Source organism: Pteropus medius, unplaced genomic scaffold (genome assembly GCF_902729225.1).
Source record: "Pteropus medius unplaced genomic scaffold, Ma_sr-lr_union100, whole genome shotgun sequence".
Classification (NCBI taxonomy): domain Eukaryota; kingdom Metazoa; phylum Chordata; class Mammalia; order Chiroptera; family Pteropodidae; genus Pteropus; species Pteropus medius.
In genome coordinates, this window is record NW_024346062.1 from 8,271,370 (window position 1) to 8,297,129 (window position 25,760).

Here is a 25,760-nt window from a genome sequence, read left to right on the forward strand (position 1 = left end):
AGCCATTTTACTAAAAAACACAATTTTAAAAAAGGTTGAAATGAACAGCCTTCCACACACCAATGCATACAATATACAGGTTGTGCAGCTTGTGTATATTGCATCAGTGTTACCAGTATTTAAGCTTAATATTACCAAAAAAGCTTTTAAAATAGGATTAGATATAACAATACTTGTAGCCGTGTAAAATGCCACTTATGGTTCTTTGACTTGCAATGAAGAATGTTGCCTAAAATGTTACTCTAGGATGGGTTATGTAAAATACTACTTCCTCAAGGGCTCTGCCCTAAACTCCTGAATACAAAGGATTTACTGTGATTAAAAAAAAAAAAAAATTCTAACTTTGCAAATACAATAAATGGTAAATTACAGATAAGGTATAGGGTAAAGATAGACAGTGATTGTTTACAAAAAGTGACTCATCACAATCAGAATTGTGCTTCTTTTCATTAAATCATCTTTAAAAATTCTCAGATTATCCCTTTGCTATTTTGCCACTACTTTATATGAATTCAGTAGTGGGAACAAGAGATGACTGGCATCCATTTTCAAGTGATTCTGTTCTTTTCATGTTCTTATAAAACTATTGTCAGACTGCTATAAATAGCCAAGGCTTCTGCTGGTACTTTAGCTTACTTTATCTTCAGCATTAAAAATTCACTTTTTCTTTGTTGCTGAGGCAAATTTCAGGTAAAAAATTAATATGGCTATTTTTTCATATTTTCACATAATGACCCTTTCCCACCCACTGCTAAGTTTCTACTGATATTGATGAAGTATTTGGAAATGACAAAGAACATTTGTGACATGTTTGCATATTTTATACACATCAAGTTATAAGGATGCGTTATAAGGATGGGATCAAGTCGATGGTGAGAAAATGATTTTCTTAGTTTTCTTCCCTCTATGTGTGAGTATGTGTGTGTATGCATATTTTCAGGGATGATTTTTTGTTTTTCCTCTGCAGAAATGTTTTTCTTTCATGTTCCATGGATACCTTGAGTGGGATATACGAAATGGTTAATAGATTTTTTTTTTTTTTTAGTATATAAAATGTTAGTACAAGGCAGGTTAGCATCCTACGTGGATACCACCAAAGGTGCATTGTGGTCTAATTGTAGATTTCAGATCAAGTTAAGAAAAATATAGCCTAGTTAGTAAGGTCTCCTGGCTTTTGCCACCCAGCGGCAACCTTTTACAATGAGAAACACATAGCAACTGTGCAAGTAAAACAAATGGGTAAGAGATGTCCTACACCTGATATAGCAGTGTTGATCTTACTGTCTGTATCTCTTTGCTGTGTATGTCAATGCATATGATTGGAGATGAATCGACAGATCTTCACATTCCAAGAGAAGGAAAATCATTCCTAGACTGAAATCTCTTTTAAGGAATATATTATATCGACTTCTTTTATGGCACTCACTTTTTAAAGGGTCTGAAAATTAATCCCTTATAGACAAATATTAAACAAGAGTCATCATTATTTCTTGAAAAATTAAAAAAAAAAAGGGACATAGAGAGGTTCTTTAATGGGATTTCTTAAAATGGCTATTAAATCTCTTTATTGAAGAAAAAAATAGATGACATACATGCTTTATGCAGAAGTGACATTTGGGGGTCCTGACACACTGGGATTGTTCAACAGTCCTACATTGCTGACAAGATTGTTGAGGGTCAGTTAAAATAATTCAAAACGAATGACGAAGCAACTATCCCTTTACCTGCTTCCTTCTTATCTAGCACCCAGTCTTTCACATGTTTCTTCTGTGGGAATTTATAACTTATGCATCGAGTAAACTCCATATCACTTGTTTCTAGGGCCATATTTGCAGGACATGTGCCCCAACACAGCTTCTCTAGTCTGGGCATATTTGTAAAAAGCATATCAAATTCTAGGCTGAAAACCAACCAGATAATTTAGGATACGGGCAAGTTAGGGTACACACTTACTGAATTCCAAGATGCATGGTGGAATGGTGAGATCAGAAAGGGGCCCTGCATTTGATAAAAATTCAAAAACAAGAACAAATATAGCATAAGATAAACTAATTAATATATACAATGGATGTCAGTTGACCCAATAGATCGTTAATGTATTAAAAACAATTTAGGGTGTTGCAATGTGATATGTCCTAAACCCACAGGTTATCCTTTTGACAGCTGACCTTGAACTTATAAAATGTATGCAGAGTAAAAGAAAACAGAAAGAAAATAGTTACTCAAATGTGCAACTGCACAAATATACCCCCCTCCCGCTATTAAGATAACAAAACTTCTGCTATTACCATAATATTATATATATTAGAAAGCTATACACAAGCATGTTAATTTCACAGATTTTTTTAAAAGATTCTTAATATTTTATATAATTAGAAATACACATTTCAAAAACAAAACTTCTACAAAGAGAAAACAGTTATCTTGGTTAGCAAAGCATGGAGTTCTTCATGGCTTAGGGTAGTGCTTTCTATACAAAAAGTCCTTTTTGGTTTTTTACAGGACTGTTTAAAATATTAGCGAAGCTATCAAGAGGGAAAAACACATTTTGGCTTAAGTAAACTACAAAAAGCCACAAATGCTTTGCAAACTCTGTCTTACCTTTTATATGAAAATAAGCAAAATGTAATGTACATATTTTTATATTTTTATTTAATAAGAGATGCAGACCCAGATTTATTTATTTATTTATTTATTTAAATACGTTAGCCCTCAAACTCCACATTTTTTAAATAGGTATGGTCCTCTTTTAATGGTCATTGATCCTTTTTATTGAGTGCCATACGCCAATGATATGCCTGCAGGTTTGTGAGCGGTCTCGGGATGTTAGGTGACCTGGTGTGTTCCTAACATTTACCAATGGCCACCCTTTGCCGGGTCTGTCCAAAACATCTGTACATTTTTCTATATGTTGCATAACAGCTGCTCTCTCTTTCAGTAAAGATCTGCCGCTTTTGGCAAATGTTTCCTTTTGTCTATTTACATGTAAATAACGTTGAACCTGCAACATGACACTATCTATTGTAACATACATTTTGCAAAGGAGCACAACAGTGAAAAGAAGTTAGCCTTAAAATCTATTTTGTACAAGTGTTCTGTTGTACAACTCAAGTGCTAAGCTTATCTCAGCATTTCTGTTTATCTTTATACTGTATCACTGAGGCAATTTAAAAGTACTTTTACAAAACAGAGTACCTGACTTTTTTTTTCCACACACAGCACATATAATGCATATCGACCCCCCTTCCCCATTAAGGTATAGCACACACACACACTGCAAGAAAAAAACTATTAAGTAATAATCTGATCATGTTGCCCATCCTTCAGAGAGTCGCATGCGCTTGACTGAGGGACTTTCCCTTTCGTCCGGCGAAGGTCTGGTGAGTCCAATGGGGGAGTGGAATTCGTTCCGGTGATCCTCTCGGTCGCTCCCGTCGTACGAACTGCTACAGCTGCTCAAGCTGTCAACAGGAGATCTCCCCGCCTCGTGGCGCGTGTGTTGTGGGTATCTCGAAGGGGTGGTGGTACGGTCTCTAGGAGGAGAAACAGGTTCTGACTTGATGTTGAGGCTTTGAGTAGAAGGCAGGGAGAGATTTGAACTCTGAGATAAATGAGTGCTAGTGCAAGCTCTGTAGGAGGAAAGGAAACCCAGTTACAGATGGAGGAGGCCTGGAGCCCCCAGGAACTCACAATTACATAAAACATCAGCTTAAAGACTCGCATAGACACCAGAGCATGACCAGAGGGAGGAGAACGTGCTTAAAAGCACGTAAGGGTATCGCCTTCTTAGAGAGATTTAGGATGCCTCTGTTGATTTGCCCAGTAGTAATTACAGTATTTAACTGGTCCAGGCTCATGAATCACACCTCTAGTCTCTGATAGGCTCCCTAAACCAATAGGTTACCGGTTCAGAAAGGTTTAACGAGACATGCTGGAAAAGCATTTTCTGTGTCCATGGCATTTCTCCCTAGACTAGTTCCAAAATAAAATCTAAGATTTAAGATACAATGTTTAGCTTTTAAATTAGACTTCCTTGATTTACTCATGCCGGTGTTTAAAAATGATTGTAAAAAGCTTATTATGGCTATAAATGTTTCTCTAGATTTAATAAGCACATACACATTAAGTTTCATAGTCTTCGGAGAAAGTGAAGAATTCAAATTTCAAATGAATAGAATCTATAAAAGGCTACCTATAACCATATCTGGTGAAAAGCTCAGGAGAAAGGGAAGAGGAGGAAGGAGGAAGGAGATTGAAAATTATCTGCAGTTTTAGGTATTGGCTTAAAAACATGTAGATTTCCTACCCCACTAAAATTGATATAATTTTACTTTCCTCATCCTTTCTCAGCTACGTGGGATAAAAATGCTGTCTGTTTTCCACAAATTACCTCAACTTTACCTCCTACTGCTAGTCTCACCCTGCTGGGGGACTTAGGGTACCATTCCTCTTATTCATCATTGGTATTAGTTGGTGACTCTGGATTTGCCTAAGGAAGGTGGTTGTGAGGAAGAACCTAGTGTGATTTTACTGTGTTTGTAACCCTTAGTCCTCATTTGTTCCAGGAAAGCATAACTTGCCTTTTTCCAAAATACAGGAGAATTTATGTACTTGCAATTCTGGAGGGAAAAGCCCTAAGCCCTTAAGTATAGATCAGCAATCACAATGACTTTATCAGGATAAAACACAATAACACTGCCAATATCAATTTTAAGATGCTTATATAGTTCTTACATTCTGATTGCACTGACATCCAAGGCTAGAGTCAGTGTTACCTGCCCACATGGTCAAGAGAATACAGAAATCTCTTTTCCTGAGGAAGAGTCACAGCAAAGAATAATCCATAGCACACCCATTTTAAACAAAGGAAAGTTTGTTTAAAGAGCCTACCTACACATGTACGTGATTATGTTACTTTCCAGTGAAGAGAAGTAGATGGCATTAAAAATGTCATTATAAGTAGTGAGAAAATGGGTATATATTTCAGAAAAAAAGGTGGAGTAACTTGGGGCTGGCTTTTTGGAAGATGCAATTCAGGCTCAAGATGTAGAGAGATATAAAATTAGTCATAAATGAGTTTATTTTTGAGTGATGTTTTATACAAAGGCACCACCTACTGGCAAAAAATTACTTTCCTTCTCTTATTAATAGATGAACTAATGTCGAGAATAACAGAGAATTATTTGTTTCCCTAATAAGTCTTTCTTTCTCTGGCTTTTATGATCTTATAGAATCAAAGTAGTTTTAGCATTTATATCAAGATACTACAGGGAGTATAAATAATTTTCAATCACCCGTTTGTACTTATATTTAGTTTGTACTTATATTTATTTGTAGTTTTTATTTTACAGTCTATATTAGTATACTGATTTTCTATGAGTTTTAATTAAATCAAAAAGATATTAAAATGGGCGAGTATCTGTATTTCAAAAAGATCCATAATGGTGGACTACTTTATCTCAGTTCAATGTGACTCAATTATTCATTTTGATGTCAGAAGAAATTATCTTTTGATTTTTGGAAGAAAGAATTTTCCTGGCTCTGGATAAGAAAGACCATTTCAGTAAAATTTAATGAAATGCCTCTAATATGAATCACATAACAGTTTAATAATGAATGTCAATTAGGAGTCTGAAAATAAAGTGTCATATCAATAAATACTTTTGTCTGCCCTTTGATGTTTAGATTGTGTCTTCGCAGGCAGGGGACATGGAAAATGAGAAAAACTATTTGGTGTGTTGGACCAGTAAAAGCAGTTAATATGGATGAATTAAGCAAAAAGTAATATAATAAAAATGCTGTTTCTTTAATACCAGCTTTTGGAAGTTGCATTAGCTTCCAGTATTAACTGGCTTGTACAGGTTTTGCTGCATCTCTTCCCCATAAAAGACATAATATTTACTATTTATCCCTTCCTATAAACAAACAGGCTAATCTCTAAGCGAAACTTTTGGTGGCATTTCATTTGACACTTAACGCATATATGAAGCATTTTAAGTAGTTCTGGGAACTCTAAATCTACAATAATGAAATGTAAGTGATAGCTGAAATTCAGCTTCATTATACTGTGGTAGAGGATTCAAAATAGAGTGAAATTTAATCGACTAGTCTCTGTTATCAAGGAAGTATTTTATTGAAAAAAAAAGCATAAAATCACTTAGCTTTATATATGCTAGGTTCAGATAAAAGCATGTTGGTGTACTTATTCTTGAGAACAAAATTTTTATAGAACAAAATTTTTATAGACACGGTAATTGCAAAATACTTCATATGTGTGGGTGATAAAGAGGTGGGTGGGAGGACAGAAGCCAGACACGCAAGTTGCCTGTATCAAGTCCTGCTGCAAGTTTTCATCTAGCACAGATGCCTTCCAACTGGGAGAACACCTGCCTTTCCCCATAAGTGTTCAGAAATGAAACATGACTAAATAGTTTTATTCAAATTGCTTACTTCCTCCGCCTGGAAATTAGACCATCAAACTATATTTAACCTAACCTTTTAAAAGTTGTCTTTACTCAAAGTTACCTCTCTTAGTATGTACACCTACATCAACAAAGATGATGTATAGAAATGCTTCCAGAAAATAGGTTGCCCTTTTTTTGTTTGTTTGTTTGTTTTTTGATGGTAGGAGAAAAATACCTACAAATTGGAGGGCCATTTACTTAAATCTTAGTATTCAAATGACTTTCACTAACCCTTGATGGCAAGTTCCTTCTGCTAGTCACTTCTGTCCCCTACATCAAATCAGTTTATGTCATTTATCTAACTTGCTTAGATGAAATCAGATAATAGATAGTGTTAAAAGTATAGCTTTCAAAAAATAAAAGTTTTCCCATGAATAAAGTATGAAGAGCTCTTTTGTAATTTTAATTTTGAGAAAGAACTGGAGTGACCGTCTTGGGCTGCTGGGAATATCCACTTTGGTGGAGCTGAAACATATTTTACTTTGCTTAGAACACAGTAGCTATCCAAAAGAATGTGAACCCACCACACACGTGTATGAGACTACTTTAGCTAGGAAAAATATCAATTTTAAAAATTAATTTACATTGTAAGAAATTAAGGTGGCTCATACAATTTATTTTACATAAGTATTAAAACTTAGGATTTAAAAAAAGTTTAACATTTAATTGTGTGAGCATGTGCTAGTTCATTTGAAGAAATCTTGTTTTGAAAAGCTACTCTGTGTGTGTGTGCGCGTGTTTGTGTGTGTGTATGTGTATGTGCGAGTGAGGGGGGAGGAAGGAGGGAAGGAATAAAGTAAACAAGTAGGTGGGCCAAAATTAGAAGGACTGTAAATGGTATCCTAACTGAGGGATAAAGTAAGTGATTAAAATTGCAATAAAAACTCATAGACCAAATTCAGACTCAAATTATGTACCATGAGAATCAGTGTTGAAAGAAATCAAACTAAACAAAATGCTTCATCCTTGGCTGCTGTATTTATTCAGTTCCTCTCTAGTTTCATTCTCTCCTTTCTCATTTTCTCGTCTCTATTAAGAGCAGCAGAGAATTATTCTTCCATGTAATAGAAGATAATTTTAAAATCGTAATATAGTTAAAATTATGTTTTATATGTAAAATGCAAACTGACAGATGTAACTGAAAACAAAAGAAAGCCACACTCAGGGAAACTAGTACAGTTTTTGACATTGATAATTTCTAAGAAAACCTAGTCCTCTAATGGATGAATTTTGTAGAAAATGAAAATTAAATAGCTACCTTTATTTTTGCCAAGAAGCATGTACAGTGGATTCACTGCTGAGCCACAGCAGTGTAATGCTACGTGTATGTTTTTAAGATTGCCTGGGTGGTGATGTGCTTAGTGATAATTCCCTGAAAAAGTTATTACAATAAATATCTATTTAATAGTTAGCATTTCTGAGAAAATTTAAATGCCCTAAAAAAACCTCTGTTGGTGATCAAAATTAATATATCTTTAAAGTTAACGATCTTTCAAGAAAGCAGAGCGATACTGTTATGTGAATTTTTTAATTACATGAAAGTTTAGATTTTCAACAATGGTGATTAGTGAGTAGGAGGCACATAAGCCAATGGTGCATCCTACTCACTAATCACTGTTGTTGAAAATCAATAATAGTGACTAACAAGTAAGATGGGCAAAGAGTCCATTACCAGAGCACTAATCTATGTGACATCAATTCCACTGAAAGCTGGTAGGGCAGGGAAGGGGTAAAAGTGATGAAGTTGTGATAGCAATCAGTGATTTTTATTCTATTCAGTGTCTTATGTTCATTATCTCCTTAGAAATAAGAATGTAGAACTAGCTAACTATTCTAACCAAATGGCTCAGCGGAAAAGTAAAAGTGAAGTAGGCATACAGAATGTTTCCAAAATATAAAAACTTATTATCTTTAAATATTTTATATCCTCCCAGTATTTTCTTTTGAAGATTAATTGCAGTTTTAGAGTCATTAGTGGAACTTAAAATCTAGTCTTTGATTAGTGTTTTAAACTTTAAAATAAAAGCTATTTGTTTTATAAAGAGTGTGAATTGTGACTTCAAGGCTTTTTAAAGGTTTGAACACTTCTATAGTTTAATGACAGGAGTCATTTCTATGATAAAGACATATCTCAAAACTACCACAAGGGGGCAGAAATACACATCTTCTGACCAGAAAACAAAAATTATTTTTATACCCAAATTTAGGTAATCAGTATATGTATGTACATATACATATATATTTATATTCATATAATATCTGTAAATATACAACTATACTGTAAGTGTATTATAAATATATGAAATCTGTATATCGATGGAATAGTTGGTCCTTACGCGTCTCATGTTAGCAGTAGTCTGAACTATGTGGTTTATGCTGTGAGGATTCTCAAATATCTCAAAAACTTAAAGAATTTATTACTATAAATGTCTTCTTATGTCCCACTGACCTGTGTGAAAACTTAACTAAACATTTCTTATTAATAGAAGTGGAAATAAATATTGCCTAAAACAATAGGGAAATAATTTACGTCATTATCACAGAGCTCCCCCACCTCTTAAAAGAATAAGGAAAGTAATATTTGAGCTACTTGAAAGGTATTGATCTGATAATTACTTTCAGATTTTGATAAAGTAAAATTTTACATCCTCTAATGGGATATTAGAGCACATTATTTAGAGATTGCCATTTGTCATTTAAAAATGCATCCTAAAAGTGTATTATAAAAGAAGTAATATTGCTTACCCCAGCTGACTGAGGGCAGATGGCGGCATGTTATGTAGGTGTTGCTGTTGCCAGCCAGTTACTGAGCCCAGGTGAAGAGCGCTGGCGGTGTTAAACCCAGACAGAGATGACAGGTCCGCACTACTCAGAGAGTACTCTAGATCAAAAAATAAAACAATGAGGGAAAATATTCAATTTTGAAATTGTCAAATGATGAATAGAATATATTTTCAATTTTAATAATATTCTACTAGTATTATTTAATGATTGTTGTAAGTTTTTTTTACTTCTGTGGGAAAAGAAGGAGTAACAGCATCAGAGACAATTTTCATTTAAAAGAAATATACTGTATACTAAAAAACAAGTATTCCATGAAAGCTTCAAAGTAACACAGCCTGCAATTCTAGTTTATTAGAACTACAATGTGGTTATACATATTTGATGATCTAGAAATGTTTTTAAACAACCCCAAGAAAGTGAGCATTCTATTATATCAAAGAAACAACAGCTCATTTTCCTTGAAATTGTTCTTCTATATTAAACTCAGTTTTATTTTTAGGATTAGTAAAACTTTTAGTCACTTAAAAAATATGGATATTCACTTTGTATTAATAACGAACAGGTAATGGTATAGTGTTCTGGACACCACAGGTTCTAAATAACCCCCCCCCCAACAGACTAAAAAGGTAATATCTTTTTCATCTTGCTTTTTAATAAAAAAGTATTTAATGTATTATTTGAACATGGCAAAGCTACTCACCGGTACCATATGTTGTTGAAATGGCTGATGGATATCCTCCCATCCCTTGTCCTGGTAAAGTAGGAGTTGCTACGGAAACCACTGGGGTAGCCAATGACTGAGCAGACTGGGAGTTATTTATCCTTTGATTCTTTTAAAGTAAATAAAAAGACATTATTGGTGGAATTTTTTAAAAAGTTGAAAATGTTAGCTTTCAGTATTAGTTTTGCACATAAAGATATAACTTGGTACAAATCTCATGAAATTAATCATTTAACATGTGTCTCTATGAACTCTGCCAACCCTATCATTTACAATCCTTCAAGAGACCAGTTGTTGCCATAGTAACCCATTACATCAGTATCTCCTAGGCAACTGAACTAGTAACAAGTACCATAGCTTTATTATGGGTAAAAACAGACTATGTTGAAAACTGATGAAATATGTATACTGTACTTCCATTGTTTCAGTTTTTATTCAAATGCAAATTAAAAAAAAATTAAAATCAACCACGATGGTTTTATCCTCAGTGCTATGCACAGAGCAGAGCAGATGGGTTGAGGTTCATGCTCCATTATGACCAGCAGGTGGTGCTCTGACCACTTTTATCAGACTTCTAAACTTCCCTCAAACTAGATGGAAAAGCACCTAACATGTATATTTAACTCCTTACAGCAAGGAAATTAAAATAAAGATTCACATAAATTTAAAGATGGTGAGACTTAAATTTCTTAGAAAAAGAAGTATCTTTGTGATTTTAAATAACTAAAAATGTCTTTTTTGTATGTGTTAGATCTTACTGTAAATTAAGTCCTAAAATAAATTGAAAACATGGCCTTCAACTACAGAGATTGAGGCAGAAAAATAAATAACCTCACATACTTTTCACCTGTGAGTGCTACTTGAAATTAATGGTATTTAAATATAATCAGTGTTGACATACTATGATAGCTCCCGAAATCTCCCCATTTTACCAGAACTACCACTCCACCTAAACGTTGTCTTGGATTTCTCCTGGCTTGTGATATTCGAGGGGAGCACTCTCATCACTTACCAAAAGCAGGTCAACATCCTCAGACTGAGAGCATGGGGAAGGAGTTTTATAAATTAGTGTCTGTAAATATTTATAATTGGGCAAAATCTTTTCAACACAAGGAAAAGCATTTTCTGATAGACACAACAGTTTAAACAGTTTTAAAATCTGGACTCTAAAGATAACTCTTCACAAAGATGTTCTTTGTTTCCCTTAATGAGCTGTTTGTCTCAAGTGTGAATCTATCCAGTTTTCAGCACAGGTCAGTGTCTCAACATTATTTCACCACTGCTTCTTTTTTTGAGGGGAGGTGGGAAGGCTGAAATCCCACTTGCTGGGGAAAGGGGAACTACACCTGGGATTTCTTTTGAAATCCCACTTGCTGGGGAAAGGGGAACTACACCTGGCTGCCAGTGAGAGACCTGGCTGACCACTCACAGAATCTCTGGGAAAGCATCAGTTTTAAAGGACTTGGAATAAATCTGCTGATAGACAGCATGCCATGCATGGCCCACACTGCTTGGCTATGGCCCCGGAGGTTTTATTTATTAGACCCAGTCTTTTCCTAAGGGAATGTTGCATATTATGTGATTTTTGTTTTTGGTTGATATTCAAAATTAATCTGCACTGTGCCATAATAAACTAATCAGCTTGCAGGACTGTTTTACCCTGAAGCTTGCCACAGAGCACAGAAAGAAAAAAAAATGTGTTTGCGGAATGATCTAAATTTGTCTACTGAATCTTGGTTTTAAATGTTCTCGCTCTTAAGCAAAGCTAATTTGGAGAACACTGGTGTTCTCACTGATGCGCTTTGTTGTTGAATGTAATCCCACAATATTATCTTCATCTTAGCCCTGCAGACCCAAGAGAAAGAAAAATGACAGTCTGGGGATATTATTTATATTTATGTTTCATATCTATCTATCTATCTATCTATCTATCTATCTATCTATCTATCTATCATCTATCGTCTATCTATTTATCTGTCATCTATCTACTGTTACAAGTGCCACAACTTTTTTTTTTTGGATGTAAAATATAACCTTTGTTCATAAAATGCATAGGATTTTATAACAGTTTGCTTTTGAGAGGTAGCTATTTGTAGGAAACATGAATTGAGGCAGTACACAGACATGTGATATATTAAACATCATCACTGCAATGTATCTAAGAAAAGAATTGCCAATTAACAGGAGAAGGTTCATTTAGAAATTATGAAAAAGATTTTTCATTCTCAGCATGTTGAGGATATAAATAGTTCAATGTTATAAAAATCTGTTATGAAATACCTCATTCTGTGAGTTTGAGTCTACCATTGGTCAAACCATATGTCCCATAAGCAGAGTAATAGGTAATAATTTTTCTCTAATTATAAATTGGAGGCCTTAAAAGGAAATGTTTTCTTTGCCCAGAACACCAGTCCTATAGTGGAGTTTATTGGATATTGGTTCTTTTTAACATGGAAAACGGACATGTAAACCAGTTACCAGAAATAATAGCTAAATACAAACATGGCTCCAGCACTGAAGTGTTAATTCGGAGGGGAGCACTTAAGTAATTCATAAAGTCAGACAAATATAAAAACAGCAAAACATACATAAAACATTATCAACATTTATTTAAAATGTAGTTTTTCATTACCACTGATGGCATCGTATTCTTGCTGCCTGGTGGGATAAGAACTCGGAGATCTGGTTTACGGTTATTCATCCCTAAATTCATGGGGGGAGGAGATTTTGCTTGCATATTCTTGTTCAAGTTACCAGGTGAGACCAGCAGACCTGGTGAGTTTCGGGGATTGCCATACCCGTTCCCTGTTAACACAAAACAATGAAAGCACTCAGGAAAAAATCCAGACTCAAATATGTTTCCAGAGAATACATTATATGAGATTAAAAATAAAAGCTTAACAGCATAAGACATACAATAACATACACTGGAAGTCTACAGGGTGACTGATGTGAAGGGTAACCCAGTTAGTTATTAAATATTCTTCTGAAGGAAGATTAAAAACTTTTAATGAAAAGACAGTTAATACACATTAACTTACTCAGGAATCAACATACACTTTTTTTTTTTGTATTAAAAAAGTTCGGAAAGAAAGTCAGGCAGTCATTCAAGGTCTAAGAAAAGAACAGAATTGGTCCTACACTTTAATTGACTGGCTCGGTGGAGGCCTGGGTGGTGTGACTCACTCTTTCAGTTCAATGGTTTGGGTTTTATTTTGCGTGTCTGTGTGTCCTTAAATGAAGAAAGGGCATAGCAGCAAGACTATAATTTCTAGGACATGCAGGAGGAGAAGCCTCTTACACGGCTTGCTGTTCAGTTTTCCTTTCCTTTGAGTGATTTCTCTCTATGGTTTTCTGTCTCCTTTGTCCTCCTCGCCAAGTTCAGTGTACGACCCTGAAGGCTGGCTTTTCCTGATCACACGGAACTTCAAAAAGCAGGACTCTTTCTCGGGAGTTGAAATGAAGGGATGATGCCTCCGTTAAAACGCTGATTCACCAAGGCACAGGAATAGCCACATCTTACATGAACACTGAAAGGGTTTTCTTAGGTCTCTGATGTTTAGACCCCTACTAACAGAAAATGGATATCTGGAGGTCTCTACTTCTCATAAATCAAAATATACTGCTCTGTGACAGTTAGAGCTACGAGGGAGCTGAGGCAGCCTGGGCCGAAGCAGAAAGTCATCTGCTGGTGTCCTCCACTGCCTGATTAGAGAATAAGAGAAACCAACTACCTCATTCAACAATCCTTGCTGGAACACTAGACAGTTTTTTTCTGAAGCTCTCTAAAGAAGACAGTCAAACCTTGTTGTTATTGTCCTCATCACCATTATTGTGAAACACAAATATCTATTACCCCAGGGCGAATGATACTGGGTGCCACCTAGTAGGGTTGCGAAGACCAAGCCCCAGTCCTCAAAGGCTCTGAAGTTCTTCTGTGGTAATCCAGTGCATACACGTACAAAATGCACAAACTGAGAGAAAGCGGTGTAGGTGAGGTGCCCACAGGATAATACAGATTGTTATCGAATTCCCAGGAGGGGAGAGATTAAAAAACAAACATTCCCTTATGTGGTAGGAATTGATGTGGGCCTTGAAAAAAGAGAAGAGATAGTAAAATATGCTGAGCATGTGCCCAGGTACGAGGAAAGGGCTGGGAATTTCCAGAGCACCGTCTGGAACACTGTGAGGAACCTGGTTAGAAGAAAACCCATGAAAGGAGAAGAATGTTGTAGACCCCGGTGAGACACGGAGGTTGGGCTGTGGAGACCTTGAATTGCAGGCTAACAGGTGTTGGGTTTAAATGATGGAAATGCAGATCCATGAAGATTGCAGAGCAGGAACACAGGCCTCCAAATGGACAGAAAGATCCACTGACGTTGGGGTAGCCTATAATTAGGAAGGCCTGCTAATATGCACTGTGATGGCCTGAGCTAGAGGTGGTGAAGAATTGGGAAGGCAAAGCATAGGTATATTTCAGGAGATATTTATGGGAACATCTTTTGAATTAGAATGTATTTAAGGCACACTGAGCAGAGCGCAATTGTTCTTCATATCCATTCATTTACCTGTCTCATTTTATGCATGAATAAATAGGCTGAATATATAACAAATAACTACGAGATTAAATCTGTCAACTGGATTATGCATAAAATTCTCCACATTACTAGCGGGGGAAAACCCAAAATAAAACAAATGAAATACCACCCAAATGTGTCGAGTACACAGTAGTTGCTTAAAAAAATGTTGGTTGAATTTGAATATAAATTACTCTTCTATAATAAACTTCAAGAAAATTAGCTAAATTCTCTAAAACTATCTAAATATGTTGAAAGCCAAAATTTTCCTTCACAGTAAATCTGGACACAGCTTTCTTTAGCCAAAGTTATTACATGAAACAAATACATTTACCTTTTATCAATAGGAGAAATATAAAGAATATGTTCACAGAAAAATGCTTGATAAAATATAAAACACACAGAGGAGTTTTATATTTAATGTGTCTTGCTGAATCATTATTGTGAATATGTCAGGACTTTAATTTTAATTAATAGAGTCTATTGGACAAGAAGGGAATGAGAAAGCCAAGACAAAATTAGCACTACACTTTTCTGTCATCTGAAGTCCAGATTGACACATCGAATACATACGTCACTTATTTATTAAGTCTGTGTGAGATCTGGTTTAAATAAACAATGAAATGGAAAATTAGCTGGGTTATTTCAAAAGAAGGGGAAAAAAAAGTCAGTTAAGCAGTGCAGTGAAGCTTGAATAGATCAGAAGAAACTAAACCCTGGCTTGGTAGATGCCGACACTGGTTTGCATGGAGGAGTTATTTTGTTAAAAGGAAGTAAAACCACTTCGTGAAATGTGTTGTCCTGTGATATGACAAGCACTGGGCCAGTGTGTGAAAATGGAAATGCTTCATGGAGGCTTTGAGAAAAGGTTTTTTTTTTTTTTTTAATAAAAACATTTTCTATAGTAAACTCTCAAAAATTTCAACAAAGCCTGTATCTTTTTGCCCACATTTTAAACAATAATTTGAGGCAGTGGTAGAGAAAAAAAAAAACAGCCAAACATACATTTTAGGTTTTAATCCAATAAAAGCCTAAAAACTAAAAAAATTGATTTGAAAACCACTCTATTTTCCTCTTGGAATATTTCCTGTTATTTGGAAATTATGCCATTTTAGAAGATTGCTCATATTTTAAGGTGTTTACATATTGAATGTAAAATATTTTGAACTACGATGACACTTCTTAAATCCATATTTTTAGAGCATAAAGTTATTTTTAAGAACAAATAAATTCTGCCTTTTACTGGTGAATTTCTGCTCTTTTTAGCATAATGTGCCAGCTAGCATTTTGGAGCCGTATAATAACCATTTCTGTTTCCAGCCACCAAGTTGTTATTCTTCTGGCATAATATAGATTCAGGAATGCAAGACTGTGGATCCTAAACCAGTGATATAGAAACCTATCATTTGAAAATCAGTGATGAATACATGCGTGTGGTTTGCTGCTAAGAAGAGCCTACATTTAAACCAGCTCAGAAACCACGGCCTCCTCTTCACTCAGAACGCTGTGGCCTGCATTGAAGCTGTTGTCTTACCATAAGATAAATTCACCAAAGAGGAGAGTCTCGTTCAAAGTTAGCGGTCAGGGGGTTGGGAAACACCACCTCTCAATAACTTTCCAATATACAGATTCAAACTTTCTTCACACTATGTTTTAAAATGACCCTCCGCCTGAACAATTAGCAATTTAGATGTGACCGTATGCAGATGTCACATTCCCTGGACCACTTAAAAGCACAAAAATTATAAAGCATGAGAATGGATTTCCTGATTATAGATTATAAGAAAATGAAGAACAGACCAACTTTGGAGTCAGTTTGTTTTACAGTTTCATTTGATTAAAAATATTGTTCGCATAACATAAAACTATTTAAGCATTCATGATATAATTTGGATGAAGGATAAGAGAATCTACCTCAATTGGTTATAAGTTTCTAAACACTCATATTAAAACCAGTGTAAATATACAGAACTTAGAATGTGGTGTTAGGAGAAAAAAAAATTTTTTTTCTCCAGTTAACTTGAAAACACTTGCTGCTTTTTTTTTTTTAATTGACTCCTATTTTAAGAAGTTGTAAATTCAAAGAACATATTCCTGGCTTAAGTTGTAGTGAGGAGGACATTTTGCCTTGTCTCACAGAGCTCAATTGAGCGTGCAGCCCTCCTTGAGCCCAAAGTTCTGAAATTTTCTCTTATTTGTATATTTCAACATTATGAGTCTTTTCACTAGTTTTTTTTTTTTTTCTGGAATTTTCAGTTATAAATATAAGCATATAAAACTAATAAGCACAAAACAGAAACTAGTCCTTATGGACCAAGGCTTATTTCCTGAGCACAATCTTCTTTTCAGTCTCCCAAGTTAATTTAACTATTACCTCTCCCTCTTCCAACTTCATATTCAATCAGATACCAAAGATTGTTAATTTTTCTTCCAAAATGCCTCTCTCCATCTCCATTGCCACCATCCTGGTTTAGGCTTTCATCGTATCTGACTAGGTCTTTCAATAACCCCTATGTGGGTCCCTGGTTTCTAGAAGAAGATTTCTTCACCAGGCCTTAAGAGGAATGTCAGAAGGTTGTGAGCTCCTTAAGCTGTATGCAAATTTATGTGCATATGTGTGATATTAAATCTAATGTATAGTCCCAATGCACCAGGGGAAATCTTTTGAAAGTACTGCTTCCATCGTGTTCCTTTTTCAGATCATACTTAACACTGTTGAGTCAGTGCCTTTGGTGGCTCTCAGGACTGTGCGGTTTGACTTACTCTGTCTATCTGATTTCCAATGGCTGCAGCCAAACACACCGTCCTCTGAAAACGCCTCAGTTTCTGTTCTAACAGTTTCACAACCTGTGTTTGTCCTCTTGTTTGATTAATTAATCAAATTAATTTTTTAAGGATCAGCTAATGTCTCAGCTCTTTCATGATGCCTTTCAAACAATTGCAGCCCACCTGGAACTCACCATTCTCTAAGATCCTGTTGCAGTTAGAGGCAGTGATACTATGTAAATTACTCATTTTTTAAGTGTTTCAAGTGCTCACAAATGGATACACAAAATATGCTGAAAAATTAAGATTTATTCAGGAATGGCACTAAAAATTAAATTACTGAAGGAATGTGACATGAGAACTGAAAAGGTAATGAGTAACTTGCTAATTTCAAACATCGAGGGACTCTCCTCTTTGTGCTACTTGAGAAAATTTTCTTCTTTAGATAATGATTACATACTGATGACCAAGTATATCACTGAGATAAACTGCTTATCAACCATATAATACGAAAGTCAGGAAATCACGCAAGTGCCCTCCTACTAAATTTGTTTATAGAGAGTTAATTGGGGCTTCTTTTTCACCTGTTACACTTGTTAATCATTTCACAGCACATTACCTTAGCTGACTGCAAGTGGTAGAATCAAATAGAGTAGAAACATTCCCTAATGAAAAAGAAAAGTCTGAGACATCAGATCTTTTCTTCTACACTGACAAGAATTTCTTTCCATAGGTTGTTTCTATATTGAGATGCATCTCAACAATAATTTACTCTTACAGAACTTTCCAGGAAAAGATGGGCTACATGAAATCCTAGGAAAAAGAATGTTCAAAGAGTGACAATTAAGACTATATAGGATTTTATTTCATGGCTCAGAGAGAGACTTCTGGGGAGAGGGAATGCATGAGCATGAGAGTGAGATCTCAGAGTCATGACTATATTTGAGAAGAACAAGCATTTCATGAAGACGAAACAGTGGATGTTTTAGAAAAAAACAGTGTAGTTTTCAAAGTAGGCTTGGCTAACACAAGCCTCTCAGGTAACCTTATACTGCAGACTTTCTATACTATAGAAAATAAGCAGCCAAAGTTAGTTTGTGACTGGTAAATGACATCATTACCTCTGTATGAGGAAAATAACAACACTGGCAGTGAAAAGGATAGATTAAAGCGGGTTAGGGTGTTAGTAGGAAAGCTAGTTAGGACGCGCCTTCCATGGAACACATGAGGAATGAGGTCGGAATGAGGCAGCAGAGACAGGAAGATTGACAAGGCAGAGGGGAGTCAAGAACAAAAGAAAAAATTAAGTAGATAAAAGCCAAGTTCTGGTCATGAGGTCTCCATCATTGTTTCTTCAACTATACTGAGTCTTAGTTTTCTCAATGCTAAGTAATGATTTCATTAGTGAGAGAGAAGCATAAAAGTAACCTGAATTAGAGACTCCCATATACTTGCTTGAGACAGCCATCACCAACATGACCTTGCAATATTAATAATAGTAAACGCTTTATATTGTATTATTTAGCAATAATAGTAACCACATAAAACATATACTTTAAGTACCTAGAATAGTACCAGGTACCTAGTATCTGCTATATAAATGTTTGCTATTATACATGGATATAAAATACCTTTAATTCTCAAAATGACAACCCTATGAGGTACATTTAACAGCATCCCTGGGTTACGTAATGAGAAAACTGAAGAACAGAGAGGTCCAGTAACTTGCCCAATGTCAAACTGCTATTAACTGGGGAAGCCATGATTTGAACCCAGCATTGTGTCCAGAGTCCATGTTCTGAAGTACAACATTGCCCTGTTGCTTGAGAATTTGAAAACCCTTCTGTGTCAGATCTCATTCTAAAACTTCAGGAATATAAGGGAACAGAGGAAACAAACAAAGTGTGAGACCAGGGACATGAGATTCATCCTCCTGAGCCAGAGGTGATGTGGAAGCTTGAGAAATGCCTTACATGGTCAACTTGGCTATTATAACTAGCTGTTCTGGTTCAGAAGATGCTGAACTTATATAAAGAGGCACAGAATGGTGATGTTCCAAACCATATTTCTGGTCCCTCTCTGGATAAATAAGTATTTACAAATAGAAAATATTGGGTTTAGCTACACTAAATGCCAGAACAATTGTTTAACTTTTAGTGTGCTATTCAAGTGGATGATTAAATATACTTTTAAAGTAGATTTTGTAATATATTAGTCAATAACCTCTCTTGTAATAGAAGGTAAAGGTGTATACCTACCTATTATCAATTTAAGAGACCAGCTTTCATCAGAACCACTTAATATAATATCACTAAATGCCCAGCATTTTATAATATCTGCTGTTAGTTGTTATCTGGAAAATAATTTCTAATATTTAGATATATGAATTTACTTTGTTTAATAATTTGTTAATGGTATCTTAATTTGGGGAATTTGAAGCAAACTGCCACAGGAAAACATTAAGCCGAAGATATAGCTGAAGCTCTATTGCATTGATTTTCTGTTTTTGCTTCAGCAAAATGTTTTACCAACCTAGGTTTTCTTTAATTTCATTAGAACAATTTCAAAAACATTTAAAGTCTACTGTCTTGTTAAACTGAAGTTGTCACATAGTTGATAATGCTCACTACCATCAATTAATTTTAAATTTGACTTTTTAAAGGTTTTAAGATAAGCTAGCTAGTTTCCAACAGCAGGACTTTGTTGTGCATCTCAAATAAACCGACAACTTTTCACAGAAAACTCTTTTAAATTGTATACAGTAGACTTGCTCATACAATCCACTACTCTACTGGAAGCAACACACTTAAAACAATTTTAGTGGGAAAACATTATGACCCTGAAGACTTCAGTCCTAGACACACTTTGCCCTGAGTGCCCGAAACTCTTAAAAGAGTTAAGAACTATAAGTTATTCTGCTGTTGTAAATCATAGTTTTTAGTTTTGCTTTGTTTCTGTTTTTAGGGAGAAGGAGATACTTTTCATAGGATAGCTCTAAGTGAAAAGGAAACCACAAAACATCTGGAGGTCAGAAATCTGGGAATGATGAAAATTTCAATATGCCTACTGTAGAATGGGGGCAAATCAGATTTCTGATTCTTATCCTGGTAAAGACTCCTTATTATGATTATAATTATGATCCTTAAACATAAAATTGTCTTCATTCTATCTGAGTTTTTTTTTAGGGAAATAATGTAATAATGTATAATGTTAGACTATGAAGAAAACTCCTGTGAAATCTTGGTGCCTTTTGTGGTGTATTCTTAGAAAAATACCCCAAGAATACACCAAAGCCAAGACTATTTTTGGCTGTACCAGTCAGAGGGCAGTAGACATTCCTAAAAGAGACTTGTCTCTTTTGCTTGACCATGTCACCCTGATGCTGAACTAGACCTTCATGGATTTCATATCTATCCCCACTTGCCCTTGAGGTTTCTTGGACATGTTTTATTTAGTATCTTTTGTGTATTAAGCCTATTTGACAACTAGATACTGAACTTTAAACATTCAGCACATACAATAAGCTCTGTATTATGAGACAGAAGTTGTTTCTCTAAAGATCAAAAGTCCATGTCATTAAGTAAGTTTGTGTTGGCAAGCCAATCACTCATTTGTTCAAACAGTCATGTGGGTCAGGCATGATCATCTCAATTTTTGACAGATGAGGAAACTGAGGTTCAGGGAGCTTCTGTGATTTGTCAGTACGTGGGAGAGCTTTGATTGGAATCCAAAACACAAACTACTTCCACTACATTATTACAAAAGCCAGATGTTTCAGATTTAGAATGCATCCTATACTTCTCCCTTTCTCTGAATAAAGTTTCCATTTGTAAATAAAAAAAGAAATTGACAATCTGATGTTTCCAGTGCAAAAAGGCACTCAAAATATTGTTCTGCTTTTGAGTACAGATTTACTGAAGGGATAGTTTTTAATTTCACCATAAAAATGATATTGAACTTTGCTATCTTCAAAAAATTCCATTTAACAATGAATGATAGATTTATGACTCACTTAATTGTTCACTTCTTGTGATTTTTGGGACTGTCTCTGCTAAAAATGAGGGGGTGTCTTCATTATTGACACAATCGCTCATTCTTTCAGTCATTTTTATAAACAAAAATATTGAGACAGTATAAATTAGAGAGAACGTGACAGAAGAGAATGAATAATTACTTGTGGTTTTAACATTTACACAACTGCTGCAAACACATCAGAAGATCATAATGTTCAAAGTGAAATGTGTTGCACTGCACTGTACTGAGCTGCGATTCTGCCTCGGATTTATTAATATATCCTCTTTACTCCAAGGGCCGTGGAAAATATCTCTGTGAAGCCTACCAGTGCACTGCACATTGAATAAATATTACTGAAACTGCATTAAACTAAGTTTTAATTTTTGCTTAGGAAATCAAGAATATAAATAATTGCAATACCAACAATAGCTAACATTTATTAACAGGCACTTACTCTGCGGCAGAAACCGTGCTAGGTGCTTTGCATTGGTTATCTCATTTAATTTTCGCAACAATCCTGCAAAATGGAAATTCACAGACTTTCCAAGGGCAATAATGCCATCCCCAAAATAACTTGTATATCTTATATTTCCCTTGGTCATTTTATTATTCTGAATAATAAATGTCCATCTCTGGAATATGTTCCCAAATTACTGCTTGAGCAAAAATTTACTTCATGGTTTTATAGTTTTCTTTGAGTTGCTTAATATTAAACTAAAGGTTCCTTTTTCATGATTGTTATGTAAAGTAATGGTATCATATTGGAACTTATAAAGTGACCATAGATTCACTATTATTACTCTAATAATTTATATTACAATAGCAGGGCTTCCCCCACTCACACTGTAAACACAGCATAATCAGTTCTTTACCATAGCTGGAGGTTGTAAGTGGAGTCTAAGGTCAAGAAGTTGTGAAATGAGGCAGAGTGTTTAATAAAAACAGTTAGCAAGTAAATATTAAGTTCAGTTAGAACAACTGAAATAGAGCGATAACAAATTAACCCAGTGAATACTTAGCACCCTATGGACCCATCTGTAGTTTAAAAATTAAAATTGTTTACCCAAGATTTTGGTACAATAATTTTCTTTAGTTTAAAGTAAACTAAAGGAGTAGACTGGATTTGGTGTTTCAAATGTGAGATTGTTTCATGACTATAACTCTTTGAACTGAAATTCAAATGAAACATACTATGTAAGTCTAACTGTAAAATTTAAGTGACTGGCAAAAGAGTATCTGAAAACAGTAATTTATACTCTTGGCTGACAGCCTTGAAGTCCCGAAAAATCCCTGGTAGGTAAAAAATTGATTTCCAAAAGAGGGGCTTTTTAACCACATCCCTTCTCCTCCAGCATCAGCTGTCTGTTGATGCATAATTTCATATCGCTGATGATTTTGAAAAGAGTTTTTCTTTCCATATTACCTCCAAATAAAATCTTATGGTGGTGCCAAAAACAGGGAAGAGAGAAACCAACAGTGTACCAAACAAGAACAGCAGCAACAAAAAGGATGGCTAAGAGAAAAAATAAGTTGAGTAAAATTAATATTTTTGGAGAAAATATTAACTGCTTGAATTAATATTAAAAATGACCAAAGTTTTATTATCAGTCACATTCCTAGGTTAAATCAATGAGATATGAGTGAAGAGACCAATTTTCACATTGTTTTACTGAATGTAACGGAAGGACAGTAAAATTCGTGAGGTCAAAAATCATGAAATACAAAGGGCTATAAAACCTTTTAAAACACTCTCTAGGAAGTTATAATTTGAAAATTTGTTTTTTTCCTTCCAGGAATCAAACTCTTTAAGAATTAAGTCCAGCCAAAGGGGTTGAAAGCAGATTTTACGATATCCTGACTTAGCCTGTAACATTCTTCATTTTTCTTTTCTTAGACTTGCCTCTCTCACTTCGCACACTGGCCCCTAGAGAATGGTGTCAAAGTATTGCTTTTTTAGTAATTTTTCAAGTCTTGTATATGGAAAGTGGACAGTGATTTTCTTGGCAGTGGCTTTGTATCACATGCTGTAGGTCATCCAACCAGGGGACAAGGTTTTTTTTTATTTTTTTCTTTAATAAATCTAGTTAACTTTCATTTAGGTTAAAAATATCATTCTTACTTAATTTCATAGATATTAATGAAGTAATGCTATTGGATCTTTATTTATGTTTTGGCTGAACTCCCAAGGTAAAACTGTAAATGAATTCAGAATTTTTATTCAGAACAATTAAAATGAACAGAATAAAAACTTTAAAACAAGAATCGAACTATTAATTTAGATTTTTTCACATGCTGCTTAATAATATTTTTAAAAGTAATATAAAATTATATTTCTATACTAACAAAGCATTTTTCTTATTTGTGAGCAAATAAATGATATCCCTCTCCCTTTCTTCAGTACTGCAATCTGAATTTGTGTTTCACTAGGCAACAAAAATGCAAACTTGTTAAAGCAAATCCCTTGAGACTGAATTTTTAACCATTTCACTAATATTTTAAAACACTGAGTAAGAATTTCAGAGAAGTCTTTTTTGGCTGATAAGAAAGTCAGCCGAGAAATTTTTGATAAGTATTCTCAAAAACAAAAACTTGCAACACAATGGTACTGCTACAGAATAATTAAAAATCGTATGACCTTTTCCTCTCTTCACTTAGCTCTATTTTATGATAAAATTTTCTTTTTCAATGCTAAATGAACTTCGAAAGAAGTCATATAAGTAAAGTTTATGATTATATAACAAATTGTCTGTAAACGGACACTAATGATACTTGTGTCTTATCCCCATTGTGAGTACTAAGTTTAAAGTTTCTAAGTTTAAGGACTTGCTAGATGGGATTTTTTTCAGAGTCTGGAAGTCAGGTCTCCTTATTCACCACTCAGTGGTTTATCTTTATCTACAACAGTACACTGCCACCATCAAGTTTCCATGTATTTAGCTGGTATAAATTAAGCATTCTAGAAGTGACAATGCTTGACAACCAAATGCGTAAAATAGTAAACAATTGACAATCAAAAAAAGGAAACAGCTGTTAGTTTCTTTTTATATAAAATTATATCTAATTTACAATAAATGCCAATTAAAATTATTAACCAATATACATAAATCTCCTTTGCCTTATTGTCAAACAACTATGTAGACTAAAATTCTCTTAAATTTTCAGAGATTCCTAACGGTTTTCCTCTTCTCTCTCGTCTCAATCACAATTCAGTAAATCCTAGAACATACTGGTACTTTCTATTCAATAAAAAGTAACCATGCTATTAAAATAAAAACAAAAAGTACTAATATGACAGTGAATAATCCAACACAAGGCATTGCTGTGCTAATGGTTACTTCTATTAAATCTAATGATTATGAAAACTCAAATGAACTTGATCTTCCAATCATCAATAACCACTAAGATTAGCATATTAAAAGCTTTAATGTGCAGAGATATGACAAAATGCAATTTTAAAAGCAATGACTTTTCATTTTGGTTGTGGAGAGGAAAGGATTAAGTAGTGAATGAATAACTGTCAACTGAAACCTAGAAATGTCACTATTACTAATGTATTATAATAACTTTCTGTATACTTCCTCTACACCAAGAATACAAACCTATCCTGTCGCTGCTTTATTACTACGTGCCTTTGTCTTTGAAATTACTTCAATTTAAGTGATAAGAAGTTTGGTGTTTTAAGAGGTGATTCGCAATGGTCTGATACCAATCCACATTCCATTTACTGCTATTTATCAGCTCTTTAAGTTTTCCATTAAGCATGTTAGAAAAGTTGGTAAAACTTTATTGGCCAATGATGCTCAGCTATGTAATCAAATAATTAATTTGCTATTCATTGTATACAATTTCAGAAGAATACATTATTTTTCTGAATTATAGATCAAAGGCATATCTTTTTGTATTTAAAATTACATTATTTCTTTGAAGTATTCTTTCTGTTTTTTACACCAACACTATTAAAAATTTATGTCTATAAAATCAACTTTTCCTTTATTCAGCTAACAAACATTTACTGAGTATCTGCCACGTACTATCTCTTATGTTTTGAGCTGGGAATACAAACTGAATAAAACACATTTTACTCCCAGAGGGCTGAGGGTCCAGGAGAGAGAACTGTGCCCATTCGTTGCAATGAGATAAGCAATCTAGGCACAGGCTGCCGTGGGAGAATAGAGGAGAGGTGCATAATTCCTTTGGGAAGAGACAGGAAAGGATTTCCTAAATGGCTGAATGGAATTCTGAGGGACGACAAGGAGTGATCAGTAGCATGAAGCAGGAGTGCCAGGAATGCCTATATAAAGGTAGCCTCAACACTGGAAAGTGGCAGCTCAGTGCAGCGGTTAAAAGCCTGGACTCTGGGGACAGACTGCCTGGGTTCTACCTTGCCCAATTACTTATCCTCTCTGTGCTCATTTCCACCACCTATAGAAGGGT

The 25,760-nt window shown here is 34.7% G+C and overlaps 1 protein-coding gene across 12 annotated transcripts in view; it reads right to left on the bottom strand.

Annotated features, from left to right (window-relative positions):
- Positions 1–1,028: 1,028 nt before the first annotated feature.
- Positions 1,029–25,760, bottom strand: part of MEF2C (myocyte enhancer factor 2C) — a 138,081-nt gene continuing 113,349 nt past the window's right edge. For 6 of the 12 annotated variants that reach the window (XM_039875031.1, XM_039875027.1, XM_039875026.1 and 3 more), the window contains exons 7-10: positions 12,602–12,774; positions 9,949–10,078; positions 9,210–9,345; positions 1,029–3,629 (exon numbers count right to left, since the gene is read on the bottom strand). In XM_039875031.1, the coding sequence (XP_039730965.1) occupies positions 3,308–3,629; positions 9,210–9,345; positions 9,949–10,078; positions 12,602–12,774 (761 nt within the window). In that variant the 3' untranslated portion in view covers positions 1,029–3,307. The remainder of the gene's footprint in view (positions 3,630–9,209; positions 9,346–9,948; positions 10,079–12,601; positions 12,775–25,760) is intronic. The other 6 variants (XM_039875035.1, XM_039875034.1, XM_039875033.1 and 3 more) reach the window with 2 other exon arrangements.